This window comes from Balaenoptera musculus, chromosome 16, assembly GCF_009873245.2.
Source record: "Balaenoptera musculus isolate JJ_BM4_2016_0621 chromosome 16, mBalMus1.pri.v3, whole genome shotgun sequence".
Taxonomy (NCBI): domain Eukaryota; kingdom Metazoa; phylum Chordata; class Mammalia; order Artiodactyla; family Balaenopteridae; genus Balaenoptera; species Balaenoptera musculus.
This window is the reverse complement of record NC_045800.1, coordinates 64,167,272-64,190,475: the sequence shown is the minus strand read 5'-3', so window position 1 is coordinate 64,190,475 and position 23,204 is coordinate 64,167,272. Positions and strand designations below refer to the sequence as shown.

At 52.8% G+C, this 23,204-nt stretch overlaps 2 protein-coding genes across 9 annotated transcripts in view; both read right to left on the bottom strand.

Annotated features, from left to right (window-relative positions):
• AIFM2 (apoptosis inducing factor mitochondria associated 2) overlaps positions 1-6,684 on the bottom strand; it is a 35,521-nt gene extending 28,837 nt beyond the window's left edge. For 3 of the 6 annotated variants that reach the window (XM_036827815.1, XM_036827820.1, XM_036827821.1), the window contains exon 1: positions 6,573-6,672. The gene's annotated coding sequence lies outside the window, so the exon portion shown is untranslated. Of the gene's footprint in view, positions 1-1,085; positions 1,107-6,572 lie in introns of those variants that run through there. The other 3 variants (XM_036827819.1, XM_036827818.1, XM_036827816.1) reach the window with 2 other exon arrangements.
• Positions 6,685-14,343: 7,659 nt separating this feature from the next.
• TYSND1 (trypsin like peroxisomal matrix peptidase 1) lies at positions 14,344-21,923 on the bottom strand. Of its 3 annotated transcripts, none has more exons than XM_036829495.1 (4): positions 20,624-21,923; positions 18,767-18,897; positions 17,541-17,726; positions 14,344-15,290 (listed from the first exon to the last, which is right to left on the bottom strand). In XM_036829495.1, exons 1-4 carry the CDS (start codon positions 21,793-21,795, stop codon positions 15,073-15,075), a joined length of 1,707 nt encoding a protein of 568 aa, XP_036685390.1. In that variant the 5' UTR covers positions 21,796-21,923; the 3' UTR covers positions 14,344-15,072. The 3 variants fall into 3 exon arrangements, with proteins under 3 accessions (XP_036685390.1, XP_036685391.1, XP_036685392.1); XM_036829497.1 differs by lacking the exon at positions 14,344-15,290 and adding an exon at positions 15,683-17,009; XM_036829496.1 differs by lacking the exon at positions 17,541-17,726 and having other exon boundaries at positions 14,432-15,290.
• Between the last annotated feature and the right edge of the window lie 1,281 nt (positions 21,924-23,204).

Below are 23,204 nucleotides of genomic sequence, written 5' to 3'. Positions count from 1 at the left end.
AAATGCCAAGACTTGATCTTTTAAAAGTATGTGATCATCTTTTAATGAAATTCCAATTTTTGTAAAATTTGAATTAAATTCCAAAGGAACAAGGAGTATCCTAATTCCATCTCATCCCCTCAACCACCCAGCTCCCTTCTCCAAGGCATCTACTGTTACCAAGTTTACATGAATCCTTCCAGAGATATTCTCTGCACCTACAATCATGATTTTTTTTTGCACACGTTAAACAACTGTTTTTGCACTTTTTTTCACTCGTAAATATATTTGTTCACTCAACAGTATAAATTAATGGACCTCCTGCTCTTTGCCATGTTCTGTGCTACGGATGCCGTGGTCAGAGAGATGGACAGACAGATATGGTCTCAGCCCTTGTAAAGGCAGGGTTTCAAACTCAAAGGGCCAGGCGGATGATGTAGCTGTGGGAAGCTGGGCAGGTGCACAGTAACCAGAAACGGTGGGTACACCTCTGGGGAATTGGTAAGCACAGGCCACATTAAAAGAACTAAACAAAAGTCTTTAAGCACCACGCTAAGCAAACACTGCGACCAGATTCCACCCAGCTCACACGTCACCAGCTTCAGTCTCAGGTCTGAGGAGATCAATTAGCAGGTTATGACAATCAGCCTGCAAAACAGGATGCGATGTGACTAAGGCCATGACAGTGGGGTGGGGAGGAGGGGTCTGCTGTGGGCAGGTGGTCCCCTGAGCATTCCTGGAACAGAGGATGTACACTGCGACTGGTGGGTGACACCCCCCAGGAGGAAGGGGGCAGGGAGAAATCTCTGCTGGGAGAAGAAACAGTGCTGGTTAAGGACCAAAAAGGAAGTCTGCTGGTGAGAAAGAGGATGGAGAAGCGCTCATCACGTGGGCTCCAGTGAGAGGGGCAGGGGGTGCAAGGTCCTGCTTGATGTCGAGGAAAGGGAACCTGCAATCGAAGAGAGTATCTGCAGAGGATGGAGGGCCAGGTCTGCAGGCCAAGTGTGCACCAGGCTCACACTCACATGTGAGCACGGCAAGGAGGGAGGAAGTGGACAGACAGCAAGCTGTCGAAAAGCTCAATGGGGAAGAACATTCCAGCCCACCTCTCAGACAGCACTGCAGGCAGCCGGAAGGTCACCACTCTGTCCTCCATCAGGTGTGTAGTCTGGGGCACAACCCCTCCCCTTTCTGGGCCTCCACTTACCCCCTGTAATGGGAGGAGATAGCCTAAAATGTCCTTGCACAATAGGTTTCCAAGACATGGTGACCCCCAAGATGGTCCCCAGATCTTCCCACACTCACGGGGGCAGCTTACGGTTGGACCTCCAGACACTGTTGTCATTGGTATTCAAATGCACACTGTCTAATTTCTCCTCTGGGGAAGTGAAAACCTGGGCGAGGGAGGGTAGATCTGTCATAGGAGACTGGAGGGGATTTAACTTTGTTTCTCATTGGCTAAATGGTCCCCAATGCACTGAGGCTTCTGCATTGTAGGGCTGGGACCAAAACAAGTCCCCCAGCAGGCAGTGTCACCTTCACTGCTCCAGGCCCTCAGTAGGTGGTCCAGAGCTGGCCCTGTGAGTGTTCATGAGGCTGAATCTGCCACCTAGGCCAGGACCCAAGAGGGCCCCAGGGACCAGCCAGGGACAGGAGCGGACACCAGGAGCTGAGCAGGGCCTGGGAATGTGGCAGGCAGTCAGGCAAGCTATGGAAGGGGTGCATTTCACCTGCCCCTTCAACATGGCGCCCTCTGTGCCAGCCTGCCCTTGGGACCAGCAGCCAGCGAAGAGGTCAGAGAAACACCCAGAGAGCTCTGCTTCCAAGCTGGCGGGGCACAGGCCTGAGAGACGCTACCCAGCTTGTTGGGGAGAGGGGTCCACCATGGACCACCCAGGGAAGCTCAAGGTGGAGCCTTGAAAAACAGCTGGGGCCAGGGGCCTTCTTCACAGAGGGAACAGCTTAGGCCAAGAAGTCCAGTGGCAGGAAGGGAGGGGGTGGGAGGGGTTCAGGGAACAAGGTGGGGCAGCCAGGAGGGCAGGGGACAGGGGACAGCACACACAGAGGGCCTGTCATGCTAGGGCAGTGTCTGGGCCTACATGCTGCCCTGGGGCCCTCGCAGGGAAGAAAGCCCAGTGAGCCCGGCACAGGCCTGATGGGCAGTGGGTTAGCCAAAGGAGTTGAACCCCTGATCCCTCAGCCCCCCAGGATCATTAACTGGCTTCCCCAAAGGACAAACCCTGGCCTCACCCAACTAGGCACAGCCCTCAGTAAAGGTGAATTGATCCTTTAGAGTTCCTGTGCAGAGTCTGGGGCCTGAGGGCACACCCAGGCCCAGGAGGGGCTGCCATAGCTGGGCCAGGGAGGGGAGGAGCCACACCACAAGCCGCCTGAGGCCTCTCCTGGAATCTGCTCTTCTCTCTCCTCCACTGACCTCTGACACACCCACTTGGGGAATGGGGGCCTGGTGGCGCTCCAGCCCATTCCACCCTTTCTCCTCGGCAGCTTCCCTTGCCCAACACTCTTGGACACCCGCCTCTCCCTTGGCTCTTCCAATGCCAATTCTCACCTGGACCCGAGGACAGCTAGACTCCCCTCTGCTCGGCCATGACCTACTTCACCAAACACCTAAATCATCAGCTTAAGCCATGGACCAGCACTCCTAGCCACACACCCAGCAGGTGCTCAAAAAGCAAGCGTGCAACTGATGATGTTGAATTATATGTTCTAATGTAGCAGCAGTGCTGGGCAAACAGCCTCAATCAGTGGGCGACTCCATCAATCAATGGAAACCTCCACCAAGGGGAGATTACAGGATACACTATTACACACCCATACAATGGAATATTCTGGAGACATTCAACTTTACAGTGGAAGATTGTTTACATGAAAAGTTTGTCCACGATTCATCCACACCCACAGACTGTACAAGACCAAGAGTGAAACGTAATGTAAGCTATGGTCTGTGGGTGATTATGTCAATGTAGGTTCAGTAACAAACGGACCACTCTGGTGAGTGATGTCGATAATGGAAGAGGCTATGCACGTGTCAGGGCAGGAGGCATATAGGAAATTTCTGTGCCTTCCACTCAATTTTGCTGTGAACCTAAGACTACTCTAAAAACATAAAGTCTTAGAAAAAAAAAAAAGCTTGTCCATCAAAGAGTCAGATAATAGAAAGTCACGTAGAGCCTAATCTCCATTGTGGGCCATCAGACCCAGGCACCTAGGTACATATACACACATACAAGTAATGATGACAACAGTGAGCGTCCACTGAGCTTTTATCAATGTCTTTGCATTGAATAGGTGGGGTTTCCTCCTCATTTTGGAAAGAATTTCAGTAACTTGCCCCAGTTCAATCCTCAACAGTCTGACCAGATCTGCACTCTAAACCAAAATGCTAATAGTGGTTGCCAGATGATGTTTTTACTTTCTTCTTTGAGCTTTTTTTCCCCTTTTTTGTACTGTTTGAATGTTTTTAAATGAAATAATAAAGCTTTAAAGACAGAGCTGGCTTCCTACCATCTAATGTTTTTAACTGAGATATTTTTTCATATATTATAAAATTCACTATTTTTGAGTGTAAAACTCAGTGGTTTCTAGTACATTCATAAAGTTATGCAACCATCCCCACAATCTAATACCAGAACATTTTCATCACCCCCTCCCCAAAAAGACTCCACATCCATTAGCATTCACTCCCCATTCCCTCCTCCCTCCAGGCCCTGACAACCACTAATCTTTCTGTCGCTATAGATTTGCCTATTCCATACCTTTTGTGTCTGGCTTCTTTCACTTAGCGCAATATTGTCAAGAGTCATTCAAGCTGTAACTTGTAGAGGTATTTCATTCCTTTTTATGGCTGAGTAATATTCCATTGTATGGAGATACCACATTTTGTTTATCCATTTGTCAGTTGATGGACATTTGGGTTGTTTCCACCTTTTGACTAATATGAATAAGGCTGCTATGAATATCTGTGTACAACTTTTTGTGTGAACAAAAGATTCTCTTGAGTTTATACCTGGGAGTGAAATTGCTGGGTCCTATGGTAACTCTAGATTTTACTTTTTGAGGAACTGCAAACCTACCATCTGATTTTACTGACCATCAAGGCAAGAGAATGAGCACAGAGAATCTTAACTGAATCTTCCCAGATGCAGGAATGTTAGCATAAAAGCAGGTCCAAGGGGACTTCCCTGGTGGTGCAGTGGTTAAGAATTCGCCTGCCAATGCAGGGGACACGGGTTCGAGCCCTGGTCCCAGAAGATCCGACATGCCGCGGATCAACTAAGCCCATGCGCCACAAGTACTGAGCCTGCGCTCTACAGCCCGCGAGCCACAACTACTGAGCCCGCGTGCCACAACTACTGAAGCCCGCGCGCCCAGAGCCCGTGCTCCACAACAAGATAAGCCACCGCAGTGAGAAGCCTGCACACTGCTGCGAAGAGTAGCCCCCACTTGCCACAACTAGAGGAAGCCCACGCGCAGCAACGAAGACCCAACGCAGCCAAAAATAAATAAATAAAATAAATAAATTTATTTAAAAAAAAAAAGCAGGTCCAAGAAAACAATTCCTAACTGTCCAGCAACTCCTAAGTAATTCTGCCTTTGCCCCTCCCCCAACACACACACAATATGGTCTATACTCAAATTTTTTCTGTAAATCCTGTTTTCTCTGCCAAGGACACCCAGCCTGATCCCAGGGGGATTCTTCTCTAATAATACAGACAAAGGGCTTTTAGGAATCCACTGAAAAACAAGGAAGTTATATTTAGGCCAAAGCTGTGGGGAGGTCACGCCTCAGAAGACACACAGCGGAACCATGTGGGCTCTGATCAAAGCAAAGATGTCGTCCCAGAATTGTTTCATACAGATTACAAATAAAACACCCAGCTTTTGAGCGCTCACCAGTTACCCCCAAGGTAGCTTTCCACAGCCGTTTCCAGAGTGGCCGTCCTGGACGAGAGGGCCTACAGTGTGACTTGAAGCACCATGAATATATCTCTCCAACCCGGCGAAGGCAGAGGGGTGGGCAGCCTCCCTCACTGGACACCAGGGACCAGGCTGAGAGTGGGCACTCCACGGCCAGTCCCCCAGGGAACACATGGTGAACAAAACCCAAAAAGACCAATTTCTGAAAGAGGCTCAAAGTCTGAAGAGGGCTGTCCTTTCATGCCCTCAGGAGAGGGCACTTCATGCAGTGTCATACAGGCTCCGGTGCTGAAGCCTAGGCCACACAACTTGTACAGTCTCCTGGGAGCCAGTCACTTTGTGGTTCCCTTAACACCCCCATGATCTGTGCCTGGACCCTGGCTTCCTCTTTTCACCACCGGACACAAAGATCAGGCTGGCCCTGGAGCACACCCCCTCTACCCAGCTCCTCCTTAACTGCTGGGTAGTCCTGAGCAAGGCCCCGCCCAGCTGGGCCTCAGTCTTCTCCTCTGAAATGGACCCTCCAGATGCAGGGTTACACACGGTCTTCCTTGGAGGGCTCTGAAAGCTTGGGGCACATACACACACCCAAGCAGGCCTCCTTGATAATTTATATATTTACATATTTTACATGTTTGCCTTTGAACACAAGGTGCAGAGCCGGGACACCTGGAAGCCCCTTCACAAACTGTGTCTGACCCTCTGCCCTGTGCCTGTCCTCCTGTGGGACCATCAGCTCCTGAGCACCTCTCCCCTCCCCACCCTCACGGTACAACCAAGGGTCAGAGGGAGTCTAATCAGAGGGGAAAGGCAGGGTGTGTTTAGTGGGTGCTGTTCAAGAAAAGCGCCCAACATCAGGCACTAAAAGCAGCTCCCGGTGGATCAGGAGTCCTGGGCTTCCCCCCAACCTCCGGCCCAGTTAGTTGGGCCACCTCTGGCCTTAGTGCCCCCGCGGAAGCTGGGGCTCCGTGGAGAAGCAGGACCTCCCAGTGCACCCTGGAGCCTATGGGCACTGGGTAACGCCGGGCATTTTCCTCCTGGACACTGAGGCTTTCCTCCTGCCTGTGACACGGGCTTCCGTCCGCCCCGCAGCAGCTTCCACCGCCCAGCGGCGACCCTCGGAGCCCTCCCGGGATTTGGGGGGGGGGTGACGGGGGGGGTCTGTCTTACTTGGGAAGACTTAGCAGGGATTTAGGGGGGGAGCGGACGCGGAGGGGGCGAGTTTGCTCCGGCCTCACTGGGAGCAAAGCTCCCCGTTGAGTTTTGGGGGACCTGGGTTGGTGCAGGCCTGAGCCCCTCATCCTAGACTAGGGGTTCCCAACCCCTGGGCCGCGGACCGATACCAGTTCTCGGCCTGTTAGGAACCGGGCCGCACAGCAGGAGGTGAGCGGCAGACGAGCGAAGCTTCATCTGCCGCTCTGCATCCCCCCTATCGCTCGCATTACCGCCTGAATCGTTCCCCTCCCACCCCCCCCACCCCACCCCGGCGTCCGTGGAAAAGTTGTTTTCCACGAAACCGGTCCCTCGTGCCAAAAAGGTTCGGGACCAATGTCCTAGACGACCGCCCTCTCCTCCCCGGCCCCGGACGCTGTTCCGGCTTCTTGGGGCCCTACAGGCGCGGGGGTCCCGCAGAACTCGCCAGGCGCGCCCCTCACCTGCCGGCGGCCTCCCGCCGTTCCGGCTCCCGCTCCGGCCAGCAGCTCCCGTGTTCGCCGCCGGGCCCGAGGCCCCTCCCTTGCCGGCGTGACTCGGCGCGTCTGCCCTCCAACCTCTGCTATGCCCCCGGCGGCCCCCCCAGGAACTGCAGCCGCCGGCCCGCCCGCGCCGCCGGCCCTGGAGCCAATCGCCCCAACCGTGAGCACTCGACCGCTACTGTCGAGGCCGCCCGCGCTGCGCCGGCCCCTCGGACTCTGCTCAAAGTTCGGTCCGGCTCCCTTGCCGGGCGCCTTTCCAGCCTTTAGAGCGCAGGCCCCGGCACTGGTTGTGCGATCTCGGACGGATCACCAGCCTCCAGCCTTCACACATATAAACAAAAATGCAAACCCAGTTGAGCACCTACTCCACGCCTGGCATTGTGCTGGGCTCGTGGGGTGGGAGTGAGGGGTTGTAAAATGTAGAACAATGCAGGCATGGTTTGTTCTTTCCTCCAGGTAATAGTCTAGGGGAAAATACTAAACAACAATAAAACATATGTATCACTAATTGCAGTAAGAAAGACCGGGGGCACAAGAAGGGTGCCAAGGCCTCTCTCCAAGGATGAGAAGTTAGCCCTGGGCAGAGAGAAAGCAAGTATGCTCTGGGTGTGCAAAGACCAAGGCAGGATAAACAGCTGAGAGCAGGGGCATTGCAGAAGTGGTCGGGGACAGAGTGGCCCAGCGTGGCAGGGTGGCACAAGCCTCCAGGTCCTGGTAAAGACTGCCCGTGTGATCCCAAGGGCAACGGGATGCCACTGATGGGTTTTAAGCTGAAGAGTGAGGTCTGAGTTATGTTGGAGGGTGAAAAGACAGGGGAATGGGAGGGCTGCCTGAAATTGGGTAAACTGGGCAGGAGGGAAGTCCAGGGAGAAGAAGAAAGCACTTGGATCTGTCAAGAAATGTACTGATGCAAGCTACAACCTGGAGGTAGGATCAAGCCAATTTGGTGACAGATAATCCATCTCCACCTATTTAATGCAAATATTAGCACCTACCCGAATCACTGTAGAAGAGATTCAGCGAGATCTTTTATGTGAAGTGTGTTAGCATGGTGCCTGGCACACAGCAGCAGTGAACACACAGCAGCCATTTATTACAGCTATTTTATACGGGGAGATAAGCTTGCCCAAGGCTACACAGTACACTGGTAGCTTCCTCTCTTCCCGCCCAGTGCTCTTTTGAATAGTGCCCTTTACCTTCTCGGTTTTCATGTATGTTTATTCTAGAAGTAGCCATTTCTGTTCCTTTTCCAAAAGCTGTGGTCAAAGGCCTCGTACCCAACACCCCTGGCATAGGGAGCATTGTGAGCAATTCCATCTAGAAGACACTGGTGCCTGGAGTCATCTCAAGCTGGGAGAGGAGCTGGTGTCCTCCCATGAGCATCCCGCTCTCATTAGCCCACACAGCTCAGGGTGCATCTTCCAGTTCTTTGGAATCCTCGCCTCTCTTCCTATCCAGCTGGCACTCTGCCCTGTGAATGTGGGCTGAAGGAGGGAATATGGTCAGAGGCGTGGGAGTCTGCATCTCCTTCTCTCAGGCCTTGAGACCACTGAAGAGCAACTGTGCCAGAGTGCGGGTGCTGAGAGCCCACAGGCGCTGCCCATCCTAACCCTGCCTCACAGGGACCCATCAGAGAGCCACAGGTCGGCTTTGATGCCCTAGGAGCCCACAAGCCTTCATTTGTCCTGGGTTTGCAAACTTCCAAATAGCTTTTATCTCCATGTTTTCCTCCTGAAACCCCTAGAGGAAAGTAGCGTGGGGGTTAAACTCTAACACCGAGGACTACCACCACCTTCGACTAGCTCTTTGGGGCAGAGATGTTGCTTTGCTGGACTTTGAGTCCCCAGCATCTGGCACTGACCCCAGCACCTGGTTCCCCTGGAGTTCACTAATGTTTGCTTAAATGATTTTTAAAAATTAAGATATAATTCACATACCATAAAATTAACTCCTTTTTTTTTTTTTTTTTAACTTATTATTATTTATTTTAGTTTTGGCTGCTTTGGGTCTTCGTTGGGTCTTCATTGCTGCACGCGGGCTTTTCTCTGGTCGCGGCGAGCAGGGGCCACTCTTTGTTGCGGCGCGCAGGCTTCTCGTTGCGGTGGCTTCTCTTGTTGCGGAGCACAGGCTCTAGGCTCGCGGGATTCAGTAGTTGTGGCTCGTGGCCTCTAGAACGCAGGCTCCGTAGTTGTGGCGCACGGGCTCAGTTGCTCCGCGGCATGTGGGATCTTCCCAGACCAGGGCTCAAACCCGTGTCCCCTGCATTGGCAGGCGGATTCTTAACCACTGCGCCACCAGGGAAGCACAAAATTCATTCTTTTAAAAGTGTTTAAAGTGTAAAACTCAGTGGGGTTAAGGCTATGCAACCATCACCGTTACCTAACTCCAGGATATTTGTATCCCTCCAAAAAGAAACCCCGTAACTCAGTAAGCAGTCCCTCCCCACTCCTCCCTCCACCCAGCCCCGGGTAACAACAAAGATTCGTTTCTGATGAAACAATCCCACCAGTACTCTTAGAAACGTAATAGCTAATATTTACTGAACACAGACTAAGTGCTTTGGATAGCTTCTCAAATTTACTTTACACATGGGTCCTCCAAAGTAAGTTTTATTATCTCTATTTCACAGATGAGGAAACTGAAACTCATAAGCTAATAACCTAGGCAAAATCACACCGCTACTAAAGGAGAGGAGCTGGGCTTTGACCCTAAAGCCAGAAAAGCTGGCTCCTAAGGGAGCCGGAGGTCACTGAGCAGGCAAAGGAGAGTCTCAATGGTGTGTCAAGCAAGCATCAGAAGCTTACAGAGCATATGCCCTAGCCCTGTGGGAGACAGAGAGGTGAATAAGAGCGCTACAGCCTGCCCAGGGCAGGGACACAGCCCTGGGGCCTGGGAAAGTCAAGGGGAGTTTTGCAGAGGAACTGGGCCGAGACAGATGAAGTGGATTCCAATCGGCAGGGTACAAGGGAAGGACTCTTAAAATTGCAGCACAAACCTGAAGCTGGGAGGGAGGAGAGAGAGGCATGCAGTGGCCCATACTGGGCTCGAGGCATGGCTTGTAGAGCTGGTGTGGCCCATCTCCAAGAACCTGCCCCAAACCATGAAAACCATGGAAAGCGTCTGATTGTCATTCAGCACCTTCTTGGCAACCAGAGGACACCTTGATTCAAGAGAGGGGAGAGGATCTCAGTGCAACCCCTCTTGGCCCTTTCCCAGACACACCCCACATCACTCCTCTCTTCCCACTCAACAGTGTTCATAGCTTTGGCACCGAAAATCAGGGTTCCTTGCCTAACAAGGGACTTTCATCTTTGAATGTCCAGGTGCCAGGGGTAGCAGGGAGATACGGTTCGGATGCTGTAATGTTGGTAGTTCTGCGGAACTTTAATGATTAGTAGGAATGGCAGGCAGATTGTCTAACATCACAGAAGCTAAGAGGAGGAAACATTGCTGGCACTCAGCCAGGCCTGAAGACATTCCCTGGCAGCAACAGGTGACTCTACTGCTGGCTCCCAGGGCTGGGAGGAGCTCCAAGGTAGTGGGATCAACTCAGGGGCCCAGAGAAATAGAAGCTGTATGCCCACTTGAGGAAGAGACAACTCTTAACTTCATCTGAAGAGCCTGGTCAGTTTTAGTGAAATTCATAACCCTCAACGACAGGGGGGCATCCCCCTGTTTCTTCTCTCCCTCTACATGTGGTTTGGCATAGTGCTCCCAGCTAGGGAAAAACTATACTCACGAGGATAGGTTCTACTGCTGTGACAAATGGACCCCCCCAATCTAATGGCTCAAATACAACAGAAGTACATTACTTGCCTGGGTTTCAGTACAGGCTAGTGAACTGGTTAATGAGGCTGCCCCATCCACACCATCATCCAGGGACCAGACTGAAGAGGCCATCTTTAACAAGTGGCTTCCAAGGTCTCTTTTAAGGGATGCCTCCACTTCCACCAGGGGCAGGGGGTAGGGTGCAGAGAAGGCCAGGTAGAAGGTTCTTATGGGCCAGGCCTGGAAGTGGCGCACCTCCCTTCTGCCCTTTGGAACTCACGGACACACCTGACCGTGAGGGTGGCCAGGATATGCAGTCTAGTGTATGGCCGGAAAGAAGAGAGGAAAAGATTCTGGTGTCTGCCCTGCTGACCTAGGTCTTAGCCTCCCTGGTTTTCTTCCTGTGCCTCTGCTTGTCTCTTCTCAGCCCCCTTGCAGGCTCCGGCTCTGCCTCTGTCCCTTAAACACCGGTGGCCCCAGGCCCTTCACTGCACTTGCTCCCACAGCGGCCCCAGATGTTGCACGGCATGAGAAGATGATGGGCTCAAGCAGATATTTGCTCTCTGGGCATTTAGTGAGGAAATCTGATAATGGGGCATGTGACAAGGAGATCTAGAGATAAAAGGTCATGGAGAGAAGGGCCAGAAAGGCCAAACTGCACTTACGAGGAAGGAGAGACTCTGAGCGCCCAGGAGGCCAGAAGAGAGGGAATAAAGCAGAGAGGGATGCTGAGTCACCATTCACACCTAGTGGCCCCCAGAGCTTCCCCAGGCCAAGGAGCTTTCTGGCACCTGTGCGGGAGGGTCTGAACACTAAACCTACTTTGATTTTGGTAATACGAGTGAGTTTTTGTTCTTAAAGCAGCACTAAAACAACACCCAGCTTGGCACAGCCAGCCAGCTCTCCACAAAGGTCATTCTCCCCTTCTATGGCATAGGGGTCCTGCTGAGGAGCAGCTGCCCTGCCGGGGACTACGTTGCCCATCTCCCCCCACCCCCCCTTGCTTCTGGCCGGGGCCAGATTCTCACGGAAGGAACATGAGCAGGAGTTGTATGTGTCACTTCTGGGCTGAAGCAGTTAAGAAGCAAGGGTGGCTTTCTTCCCTCTTCCTAATGAAGTCAAAAAAGTCACGAGGCAGGCTTGTGCGGAGCAGTAATGGTGACCCGTATAAGGGCAGCATCAGAGCAGGGTGGCAGGGGCAGCCTGATGGGGTCAGAAGACTAGCCACATGCAAGGGATGGAGCAAACAAGCTAATATATTGAGGATAATGCAGCCGTGTTTCTCACTGACAGGAGGGAGGTACCCATATGAAAAGGGGAGAGCTAGAATGAACCTTATGGTATTGAACTTGTGGTATCAAATTGGAACTATCAGTGTTAACGCATGGCATGGCTTGCAACATATAGAGATAGAAATAAATATAGATGTAAGGTCTGTCTACCGAGAGGGCCTGGGAGCAGCAACACCTCAGAGTAAGAAGCACACCTAGTACCTAGATCTTTGCTTCTAAATACCGTTCTCTAGTAAAAAGGACCCTGGAGAAGTGGCTGATTCCAGGGAAAGTACAAAGTAAGTCTAGAACATTTTGTTTTGAAGGAAGTGCTCAGAGAATGATGGGGAGATGTCAAAAGAACACAGAAGCTAGTTTGAAGGAGCTCTCACTGGCCAATATGGACAATTGGAGCATCAAAATAATGATAACAATAGATTATAATCCATTGAATAAACTATGAATCCATGATTCCACACAGATATAATTAAACAGAGAGGAGGGAAAGCTTTTACTTACAATAGAAAGCCAGTGAATAAATGTAGGAGGAAAAATGAAAATAAATATTTCCATTTGGCAAACATTAAAGTTATTCAGCCAAGGGACATCAGTGGGTGATAAGCATAGTAGATGAAAGTGGGGTAGGGATATTTACATAGTCTCCAAATATTGCCACACAAATACTTATTAATTACAAAGAAAAAAAGGAACTCTACAGTGGAGAAACCTAGCAGGCACCGTCTTACTCAAATGATCAAGGTTATCATCTGTAATTTGACAAATAAAGATCATGCGCCACCCAGTAGAACATGATGATAAGACAACATCACTAATGTTATATTCCAAAGATGTGTATCCCAAATCTAATCATGAGGAAGTGTGGACAAACCCAACCTAAGGCACATTCTGCAAAATGGCTGCCCTGTTTTCTGCAGGAAGGTCAAGGGCATCAAACTCAAGGAAAGCTTTAGGAGCTGCTCCAAGTCAAAGGGGAGAGAGCCATGGCAAGTGGGTAGAACTCATGATCCTAAATGAGGTCTCTTTGTTACAAAGAACATCTCTGGGGCATATGGCACAAATGGTATGGGGTGTCTGGGGGAAGGGTGTGTGGGGATTCTTGCTACTTTTCTGTAAGTTTAAAACTGCTTCAAAATAAAATCATTTTTTTAAAAAGAAGCAGGAATATCTTCTCCTCTCTCTCTTCCCCCATCCACCATCCAGGTACAGAAGACCTGGCAGAGGATCTGAGGTCCCAGACCCAGTGATAGAGCCGCAAGAAGGAAGGAGCTCGGTCCCTCAACCACAATTGCACGGGAGCCACCCTCCCCTTCCTGGTCGGGTGCATGACTTTGGACTTTACGTGAGCAATAAACAAACTTCTATTGTCTTAAGCCACTGAGATGGGGAAGAGGGGACCTTTTATTGCGTTATCCTAACTCATCCACTTAACAGCCTGCTGTGCCTCTCTACTTGAGATCCCACAGACACCCAAGGAAATTTCTCGTCCCTAAACTTGTCAGCCACTCATCACTATCCTGACTAGAGACCCAGCACCATTTGACCCTTTTCTCTCTCTCTGCATTGCCCCACATCCAGTCAGGTCCACCTCCTGTGTCATGCTTGATCTCTATGCCCACCAGGCCTGCTTTGGCCATCTTCCCCGTCACCAGGGCCATTGTCACTGGTTCCCCAGCCTCCATTCCAATCTCTTCTCCACTTAGCATGGCCAGACACACATGTAGTTTCACACTTCCTTGTCCCAGCTCCCACTGCCCTCAATCTGGACACCCTCCCTGTTTCCTGTTTCCATCTGGTAAACACCTACTCTCCCCTCAGGGTTCAGCTGGATGAATCCTTGCCTGATCCTCCCTGCTCTGGGCCCCTGGACATGGTCTTCCACCTGAACAGGACAGAGACGCCCTGCTCATTCCACTAATGGGGTGACACACCAGTCTCCCCAGAATAGCCTGAGCTCCTCGGTACCCACACACGCTGGAATAAATCCTCCCCTTCCCACTTGCAGCCAAGTCAGAACTCAGCTCTCCCTCCCCACATCCATAAATTTACTACAGGATTTCTCTCAAGCTAACTTTGCCCTCTGGCCCCATTCCTAATCCACACAGAGGAGAACAACTGTCTCAGGGGTGTTCTGTGGTTGCCCAGAGCTGTGGGCGCTCAGCAAACAGATGTTAGAAACAAAGTACTCACAGCAATTCTCTCTGCTTAGATTAGCCCCCTCTCCCCCAGTCATTCCCAAACGGCATTCAACCTGTCAGTGATTTAGCAATCATTTCTTGACGGCCTGCACAGGCGGGGCCCTGGACACACAGTGCATGCTCCTGACTCCCAGGGTTGGTCTTAGCTCCTAGGGCCTGCCTTGGCCTCATTCACCCTTGAACTCCCCAGCTCCCATCCATCCCAGGACTTGGCACAGGCCTGGGCCCATCCGGGCAGCCTGTAAACAGTTGCTGCCAGGCCAAGGCCACCACCATCTGCGATCTGCAAGCCCCACCCAGTGCTAACTGGCACCACGACCAGCTACCAGGACTAGTTTGGCGCAAGAGTGTCCCGTGAGATCAAACCCCCGAGAAAGCAGGACGGAAAGGTATATTTCTGTGCCTGGTGCTTTCCTATTCCCCACTCAACTCTCAAAACAAAGAAGGAAAAAAAAGAAGCTGATATATAGAAGTAGGTCCTGTCCCTCGTAGGTCCTGTTTATTCCCAAACCCCAACCAGACACATTCTACCCCTCCCCCCACGTCCCCACCCCCGACCCCTGAGAGCTACTTTACGGGCCAGAAGATTAAGGCACTGTGTCAGCGTGCCCCTGCAGGTCAGGGCACCTGACATATGAATAGCCGGGAGTCCTGGCTTCCGGGGACGCCACCGCTGGTCCAGCAGAACAGGAAGATGCTCTTTTCTTTCCGCCTCTGGTCTTCAGAGCAGGGCCTCTCTGCTGAGGTGTTCTGAGGAAGCCCCAGTGCTCTGTCAGCCCCATTCTGACTGAGAGCAGAGAGGAGCCAAGGCCCCAGGGAAGCCGCCGCTGCAGGCGGCCAGTGACCGTCAGGAGACAGGGAACCATGGCCGGGCCTGCCTTCCAGCCAACATCTGTCTGTCAGGACCAGATCTGTCTGTTGTACGGTTGTACTGGGCTCCCCAGAAGGGAAAAGAACAGAGCTGAGCCTAGTGTCGGGGGCAGAGAGAGGTGGCGGCTTGAGAAAGCACCCCAAAACGGGCTGCCAGGTAAGAGATCCATGGGGGCTAAAGAGAAGCTTGGTCCAGACTCCAGAGCTGAGCAAGGTGGGTGGTGATGGGGATGTAGCCTGGCTGGGGTGTGCTGCGTCAGGGTCCTCAGGCCACCAGCCCCCGCACTCCCCATGGCATCAGATGGTTGCTCTTCTCTCCAGAGGGGTGCCACAGCTTCAGAGCTTGCTCCGCGGGGCCTCTGCCAGGGGTCGCTGCAGCCGCCACACCACCCTCACCGGCTCGGGGGCGCGGTCCAGCTGGCGGAGGCCGCCCAGGTCGCCGGCCTGGCTGTACCGCTGCAGGGCCGGCTGGAGCACCGTGATGGGAATGCTGAAGTTCAGGTGGGGGTAGGTGGCCCCCGTGTTATTGTCCCGGGTGTTGCTGGCGACGATGCCTGTTCAGGAGCCAGAGAGGAAAAGAGGGTGAGAGCCAGGGGACAGGGGAGGGAGGCTCACCTCCACCCTGGAGGCCCTAGCCCTGCCTGAAGCCCCCTCGTAGTGACAGGCACCAGGCTTCATTCATGGACACGGGCTCCTCATGCCTCAGTCCTCCTTCCTGGCTTTACTTTCTCCCCAACACTATCAGCATCTAATACCCCATGTTTCACTTGTTTTGTTATCCCTCTCTCCGACTTCTGTTGTCTTTCAGCTCCATGAGGGCAGGACTGCTGTGTTCTGTCCATGCAGTCTCCCCAGTACCCGGAACAGTGCCTGGCAGAGGACGACCTCAACAAACACTAGCTGAGTGAGTGAATAAATGAATCAGATCCACACAGAACTTTTGTTTGGCCTGCTCAGTGCATGTGTATGTATTTTTTGAAGACAATTTTCGACTTAACAGAAGTCTTGCCAAAATAGTACAGAGTTCCTGTATACCCTTCACCCAGCTTTTCCTTATGTCACCATACAGCATTCATCAAAACCAAGAAATCAACCTTGGTGAAATGCTATTAACTAAAGTACAGAACTCACTTGGATGTACCAGTGTTTGCACTAACGCTCTTTTTCTGATCCAGGATCCCACATGGCATTTAGTCGTCATGTCTCCTAGGTCTCCTCCCATCTGGGTCACTTCCACGGTCTCTCCTTATCTTTCATGGCCTTGACACTTTGAAGAGTACAGGTCAGTTATTCTGTAGAATGTCCCTCAATTTGGGTTTACCTGATGCTTTCTCATGATAAGATTGAGGTTATACATTATTGAGAAGAAAACCATAGAAGCCATGTGTCCTTTTCAGTGCATCCTATGAGGAAATGTGTGCTGACTATAAGCACTGCTTGCGATGTTAACCTTCATTACTTGGGTGGTATCTGCCAGGTTTCTCCGCTGTAGACTTACTATTACCCCCTTGGTAAGTACGAAATATTTTAGGATTATGCAGTTATCTTGTTTCTACTTGAACTTTTGCCTACTGATTCTGGCATCCATCGATGGATCCTGTCGGCAGCAGTTCCTACTGGGGTGTCCTAATAAGTGATTTTCTATTTCCCTTATTTCTTCTACATTCACTAATGGGAATTCTTCTGAAAACCAAAACTACTACTATTTGTTTTGCTGCTCAAGTTGTTCCAGTGGGAGCTCCTTCACGTCAGCTCCTGATTCTTTCAACATTTGACGTGCCCATCATTTTGCTGCTGCTGCTGTTGTTGTTACCCCTCCCTCCTTTCCAGCACCACAAGGCAGCCCTAGAGAATGACTCTTAGAAACCAAGATCTGAACTCTCGCTGTGTTCATTACAAATGGATGTCACTGCTTCTAGCCCCTCTCAGCAGACTGAGCTAGGAGTCACATATATATACACACACACACACTAAGTCATGCATACACACATCTATATTTATTTCTGTGTCCACTTATCTGTATATATCTTTTAAAAGGTCAACCAGTATATGGGAGAAAAATGGAATGCAGACTAGGACAAATGTACCTAACTGTAGTTCAAATGAATCACATAACTATACTGAAGGGGAAGGGGAAGGAGCTAATGTAAGAAACTTTGGAAAAGAGCGTTTTGACTGGACACTTTAAGGCTAAAGATAAAAAGAACTGTACATGCTCAAACACTGTTCTCTAGCTGGTAAACTCGTTTCTCACAGGGGTGTGGTTAGCAATTCTGAAAAAAAAAAAGGTTCACAGCTCCTTGTGAAAAATTGGAAAGTCAGCCAGCGTTAGGCCCACATATCTTTGTAATGAGGCAACAATGTGCTAGAGCTGAGTGGTGTTCACCCCAGTTCCCCCTTGCCCTCCACTCACTGCTGTCTTCACTCACTCACTCACTCACTCACTCATTCATTCACTTTACCAGCCCAGCCTCTGTAGGCTTTTGAGTTTGTGACCCTTGGACTTATCCAACTCCTGAGTCTCACAGATCAAATGACATTAAGTGACTTACCCAAGGTTGTGCAGTGGCTCAGTGGCAGAGAAGCGACCAGAACCCAGATCTCTTCCCCCCAAGCTCAGCATCTGTCCCTCTCCACCCTCAGAAGCACAAGAGCCTGAAAACCTTGGCTAACTACCTCTGGGCATAAGGCCCACCATCTTTCCAGACAGAGAGTGGCTCCCAGGGCTGGAAACCAAGCACTCCCAGGATGGGACTGAGGCTCTGGCAAGGGGAAGGCTGAGAGAGGACCAAGGAGCTGGTTACCCAGGAGGTCCCCGGAGCAGGTGGAGAAGAGAGGTCCCCCACTGGAGCCACCATGCACAGCACACGTGGTCTGAAGCATCACTGGTGTGTCATCCACCTGCACCACAGCTGACAGGATGCCTGAGGTCACCGAGGGCCCGCAGGCCTGGCCAAAGACACCGAAGCCCACCACACTGACAGCCTCGCCTGTCAGGGAGGGAAGAAGGGTTAAGCTGGGGAGCCTCCTCTGTCTGGCAGGACTCACACACTCCCCAACCCCCTCCCTGTCCTCTCCAAATTTCCAAACCCTCTCTGCCCTTTGAGTTTCTGCTCAGATACTCTTGCCTCCATGAGAACTTTCCCCAGGCCCCCCACAGGAATAGGCCGGGACCTCCACTGAGCTCCCAGCACTGTATCTGCTCAACCACTTCTCTTCAGCATCAGGCTGTTCTCCAGCCCTCATTCCCCTGCTGGACTGGGTAGTCACTTTTTAGGATTCCCAGCACCTAGCCAGGGGCTCAATAAATGCTTGTGAAATTAACACCCACCTCCTGAGACTAAGAAGTCTCTTGGTAAAAATAAAATGGTGATGATGACTACAAAGCGGGCACCACCTTCCTTCACCAAGTGCTTTACAGACAATATCTCACCTACTCCTCACAAGGCCCAGGAGTAGGGAACATTATCCCCATTTTACAGATGTAGAAACTGAGGCAGAGTTCATTAAGTTGCCTAAGGACACGGGGCTAATAAGTGGCAGAAGATGCCAACGCAGAGAGCTTGTAATCCTTGCTATTACGTTATAGCATACGACATCCACAAAGCGAGACCTCTGGTACTTCTGTGGCAGCGTCACAAAGCCTTTTACTCAAATCATGCCATTGGAGCCTCAGAAGTACACATCTCTCAGACCAGCCTGCAGTGTTATAAGGAGCCCCCAAGGCTCAACACACTACACTGCTGTGGGGCCTCAGGAAAAAGGCGTGCCTTACCCTTCGCTGGGAATTCCACATGCCCCCCAGGACCTTGGGCATGCTGGGCGTGAGCAGGGAGGCCTCCAAGAGCAACTCCGGCCAAAGCACTGTAACCAGGATGTAGCAAGGTGCCAGCCTGACTCATTACTCCAGCAGGGGTGGGGAAGGGAGCTGACCTGGGGGACTGGCCCCTGATCTGCAGGGTTAGAGCGCCCAACACTGACTTTCCTTCCTGAGGTCCACCCCAGACCAGAGAACCCCTCTGTCCTTTACCTTCATGGAAATGCTCAGTGGGCACAGGTACAGGGACACCATCTAGGTCCTCCTCCAGGCTCACCACTGCTATATCATAGGGAGATGTCTCCTGGGTGGCAAATACCACATGTCCCCAGATGACGGCACTCCTGGGAACAAGGGAAACAAAATGACAGGCTAGCTTTCCGAACGTTCAGCACTGGGAGGAAGCAAAATAATGAGAGTGACAGTAAAAGTCATGAACTTGGGACTCAAAAGATTTGGTGTCAGCCCTGAAACATACCCGCATGCAACTCTGGGCACATCCACAGTGGAACTTCCAAACATACTCTACCAGCTGCAGGGTACTTCTATGTAAAGCTTCCTGTGCCTCACCGTCATCACAAACACCTGACACCTAGGGGGCACTGTGGGCCAGACCTGGCGTTAATGTTCTATGGACATCATTTCATTTAGTCCTCACAGCTGCCCTATGAACTAGGCACTGGTATTATCTCCATTTTGGATGGTGCATTTGAGGCCCAGAGAGGTTGAGTAATTCCTCAAGGTCACACAGTTAGTGGCAGGAGCCAGGGCAAGCATTCTCAGCATTTTCCTTTACTGCCTCATTTGATACCAACAATCCTGTCAGTTGTGGGGGCAGACATCATACGAATTCATCCGTCTGGGTCCCTGTTTACATAAATGCCAGCACTTCTATAGCTCTTACTACTTGGCAGGCTGTTCCAAGACTTTACATGTCATGGGAAAGCAGCTTAGACAGATTCAGCAAATTGCCCAAGATTACACAGGGGCTTCCTACTACACACTCTGCAGGGGTAGCTTCCAGCAGACCTGTTGGGTTCCCTAGGACCAAGAGTATGCGGGGGTAGGTGGAGGGGTGAGGAACTGGGGACCACACACAGAGGAAAATTCTCATCATCAGTCTTCCCTATAAAGTCATGGCTGTCCAGGTGGCTGCCAGAGGGGACTCTGTGGCAAAGCCAGGCTGGGTTAACCTCAGGAGTTCAATAGAGGCATCTGGAAAGGTCTGGGCTGAGAGGCTGAGCCAGGTACAGAACAACAGGCATTAACACCAAGGTGCTATAGTGTTTGCTTTGGCCTAAGTCAAGCACCTGGGACTACAGAAGAAACAGAACATGTATTAGAAAACCAAACCAGGAAGCCAAGGCTGCTGTCTCCACTGTCACAGCAAGTGAAAGTAAAGGAGGGCAACAGTGCTCTCCCTGCAGAGAGGGAACAAATGACTGTAGGAAGTCCCAACCTGGCTGCCAAGAGCATTCAATGATTGTTCAAACTATATTTGCCTGGCCCCCACTCCCATATTCTAATTAGGTGGAACCGCATATCTGTTCATGTTGATCCAGAAGGGAAGCTGATTAAGATCTAAGAGATAAATCAAGTAAGAGTAACAGGCTTCTCTCCTAACCCAGGAGGGTAGCATCCTGGGCCCCTGGGGCTTCACTACGGCATTCAGGGGAAAGAGGGCAGGGTTAGGAAGACTCTGTTCAAGGGCCTCTGGTGTGTGGGTGCAAGGCTGAGACAGAGAAGTTGCCCAGAAGGAATTCAGACTGGGAGGGGGAGCTCAAAGATGCCTAGCCAGGGATGCTGGACCACCCCACAGTTCCCCAGAGTTGCTTGTCATCTTGCCCAAGCCCCATTCACCCCTTGCCAGGAGGTCCAGAACCCCCTAACTCTGGGGTTCTGGGTGCCAAGGATGAGGGGAGGGTCCCAGGTCTCTATCCACACTGCACCACCAAGCATGAGCGTGAAACCAGAAGGCCTCCATAATCCTCAGGATTATGACCTGAGACCTGGGATCCAGATACTACAGCTGGTGAGGGAGTGGAGTGGGGGCAACCTTGTGGGCCTTACTTGGGGGTGGTGGAGCGCACCAGGACCTTGGCCGCCTCCCGAGGGGCCACATGCCGGCAGGTCACCACGAGGCGGGGTGCCACGGCCACTCCGGAGCCCCAAACGGAACCGCACTCCACCAGCACGGCCGCAGCTGCCCAGGGGGGTCCGGGGTCTCGGAGGGGCAGGCCCCACGGGGCGCCCATCTCATGCGGTAGGAAGGCGGCCAGGGCGGCGGCGCCGGGGTGCAGGCGGCAGAGGGCCGCTCGGGCGGCGCAGAGGAGAGGGGCGGCGGCGCAGAGCAGCGTGAGGCCCACCCACTCGCGGGCCTTCCAGCAGAGGGGCGCCGCCACCAGCGCCACCAGCGCCCCCGCGGGCCGCGCCTCGAACACGCCGCCGCCCTCGGTGCCTGGCAGGCAGCGCGCGTCGGTGAGCAGCAGCGGGCCGGCCGAGTTGCTGAGCACGCCACAGCTGAGCGTGTTGAGAAAGATGTCGGGGCAAAAGGCCCCGAACGGGGAGCCGCAGGCCAGCAGCGGCTCACCCTTGGGCACAGCCCCGAGAGGCGCCACGGCCAATACCGGCCCGCGCTCCTCCGCCTCCGCCTCCTTCTCCGGGTCCGGCCGCACGCGCAGCAGAGCGAACCAGCCCAGCGCTCTCAGCTGGTCTTCCTCCTCCTCCTCCGACACCTCGTCGTCCGGTGCGGCGCTCGCGAAGCTCCACTGCTTGGCCGTCTCGCCGCCGAAGAGGCGCGCGAAGTGGCCCCGGAAGGCCGGGCAGCTCAACAGCAGCAGCAGCTCGGCGGGGCGCGGGGGCTGCAGCAGCCGCCCGCGGAACCGGGCGGGCGGGCCGGGCTCCAGGCCGGCGCACTGGGGCGTGCACAGCCCCGGGCGGCCCCGCTCCGCGCGGCCTGCCGGACTCGCGGCCGTTGGGCCCCACTGCACGTGCAGGCGCAGGTCGTCGCCGCAACTGTCGCCGGGCAGGAAGGCGGCGCCGGCCGCGGTCAGCGCCCCGCTGCCGGCCCTCAGGAAGGGGGTGAAGATGCCCCCGTGGCACAGCACCAGGCCCAGGCGGCGGCTCAGGATCACCCCGCTGCAGCTCCACGAGCCCGCCTCGGGCTGCCCGGCCCGGGTGGCGCTCACCACGCAGCCCGCTTGCTCGGCCGCCCTCATGGCTGGCCCCCACTGCCGCCCCATGACCTCGGGGACGGCACACCAGGGGCTTCCCGTGAACAAGCGAGCGAGCAAGGACCGCGGCCGGCACCAGCTGACCCCACGTAGCGCCACCCAAAGCTGGCAGCGAGAGGCGCAGGCACTATCCCAGGTCTTCCTCTTCCGGCCGGATTGGCTAAGCCCCAACTGGCCCGGCCCGATTGGCTGGGCTAGGGGCCGAGCCCTGATTGGCTGCTGAGGCTGACCCCGCCTTTCCGCGCCCTAGATGGTTCAGGTCACCTGTGCGACGTTGAGGGCGAAGCGGGACCGGAGGACGAGCGCCGGGAGAGTGATAGTAATGTGGCTTTACTGGGAGATAGGGGCGTGCTGGTCCCTCGGAGCCTAGTCTCGTCTCTGTTCGCTGAGCTGCAGGAAAGGGAACAGAAATGCGCCCTGAGGCGGCTAGACTTGCCCAGGCCTTGACAGGACCTGTCAGTATCTGCCCAGGTGTAGGAGACATCCGACCTCTGATCCCTGAGATAAGACAGGCAAAGAAGCCGTTCAGGGGACTTCCCTGGTGTCGCAGAGGTTAAGAATCTGCCAGCCAATGCAGGGGACACGGGTTCGAGCCCTGCTCCGGGAAGATCCCACATGCCGCGGAACAACTATGCCTGTGCGCCACAACTACTGAGCCTGCGCTCTGGAGCCTGCGAGCCACAACTACTGAGCCCACGTGCCACAACTACTGAGCCCGCTCGCCTAGAGCCCGTGCTCTGCAACAAGAGAAGCCACCGCAATGAGAAGACCGCGCACCGCAACGAAGGGTAGCCCCGCTCGCAGCAACTAAAGAAAGCCCGCGTGCAGCAACAAAGACCCAACACAGCCAATAATTAATTAATTAATTAAAAAAAAAAAGCTGTTCAGTATTTTGAAACTTTGTAAGTAAACCGTACAGTAATCCACTAGGGGGGATAATGGAGCTCGTAAGATTACACCTCTGGTCTTCTGATGCCAAAGCCACACCCTACATATCTCATGGAAACTGGATTTGCTCCAAAAATTGCCTTTTAAAACTATGATAAACAGTAGCTGAAGTCAAAGTTTTAAATTACACAACCCTATAGTTTGCAGTATGCACATTTCATATAATGATTTATAACCATCACCCAGGATTTATCTACATCAGGGGTCACTTTTTCTGTAAAGGGCCAGAGTGTAAATAAATAGCTGAGGTTTTGTGGGCCATACCTTCTTTGTCTTAAATACTCAGCTCTGCTGTTGTAGCATGCAAAAGCTAAAGAAATGGGGTGGCTGTGTTCAAATAAAATTTTACTTATGGGCCCTGAAATTTGAATTTTATATAATTGTGGCATGTCACAAAATTGCATTCTTTTTTTAAAATTTTTCTCACAGGCCATACAGAAACAGGCAGCAGGCCAGATCTGGACCACGAG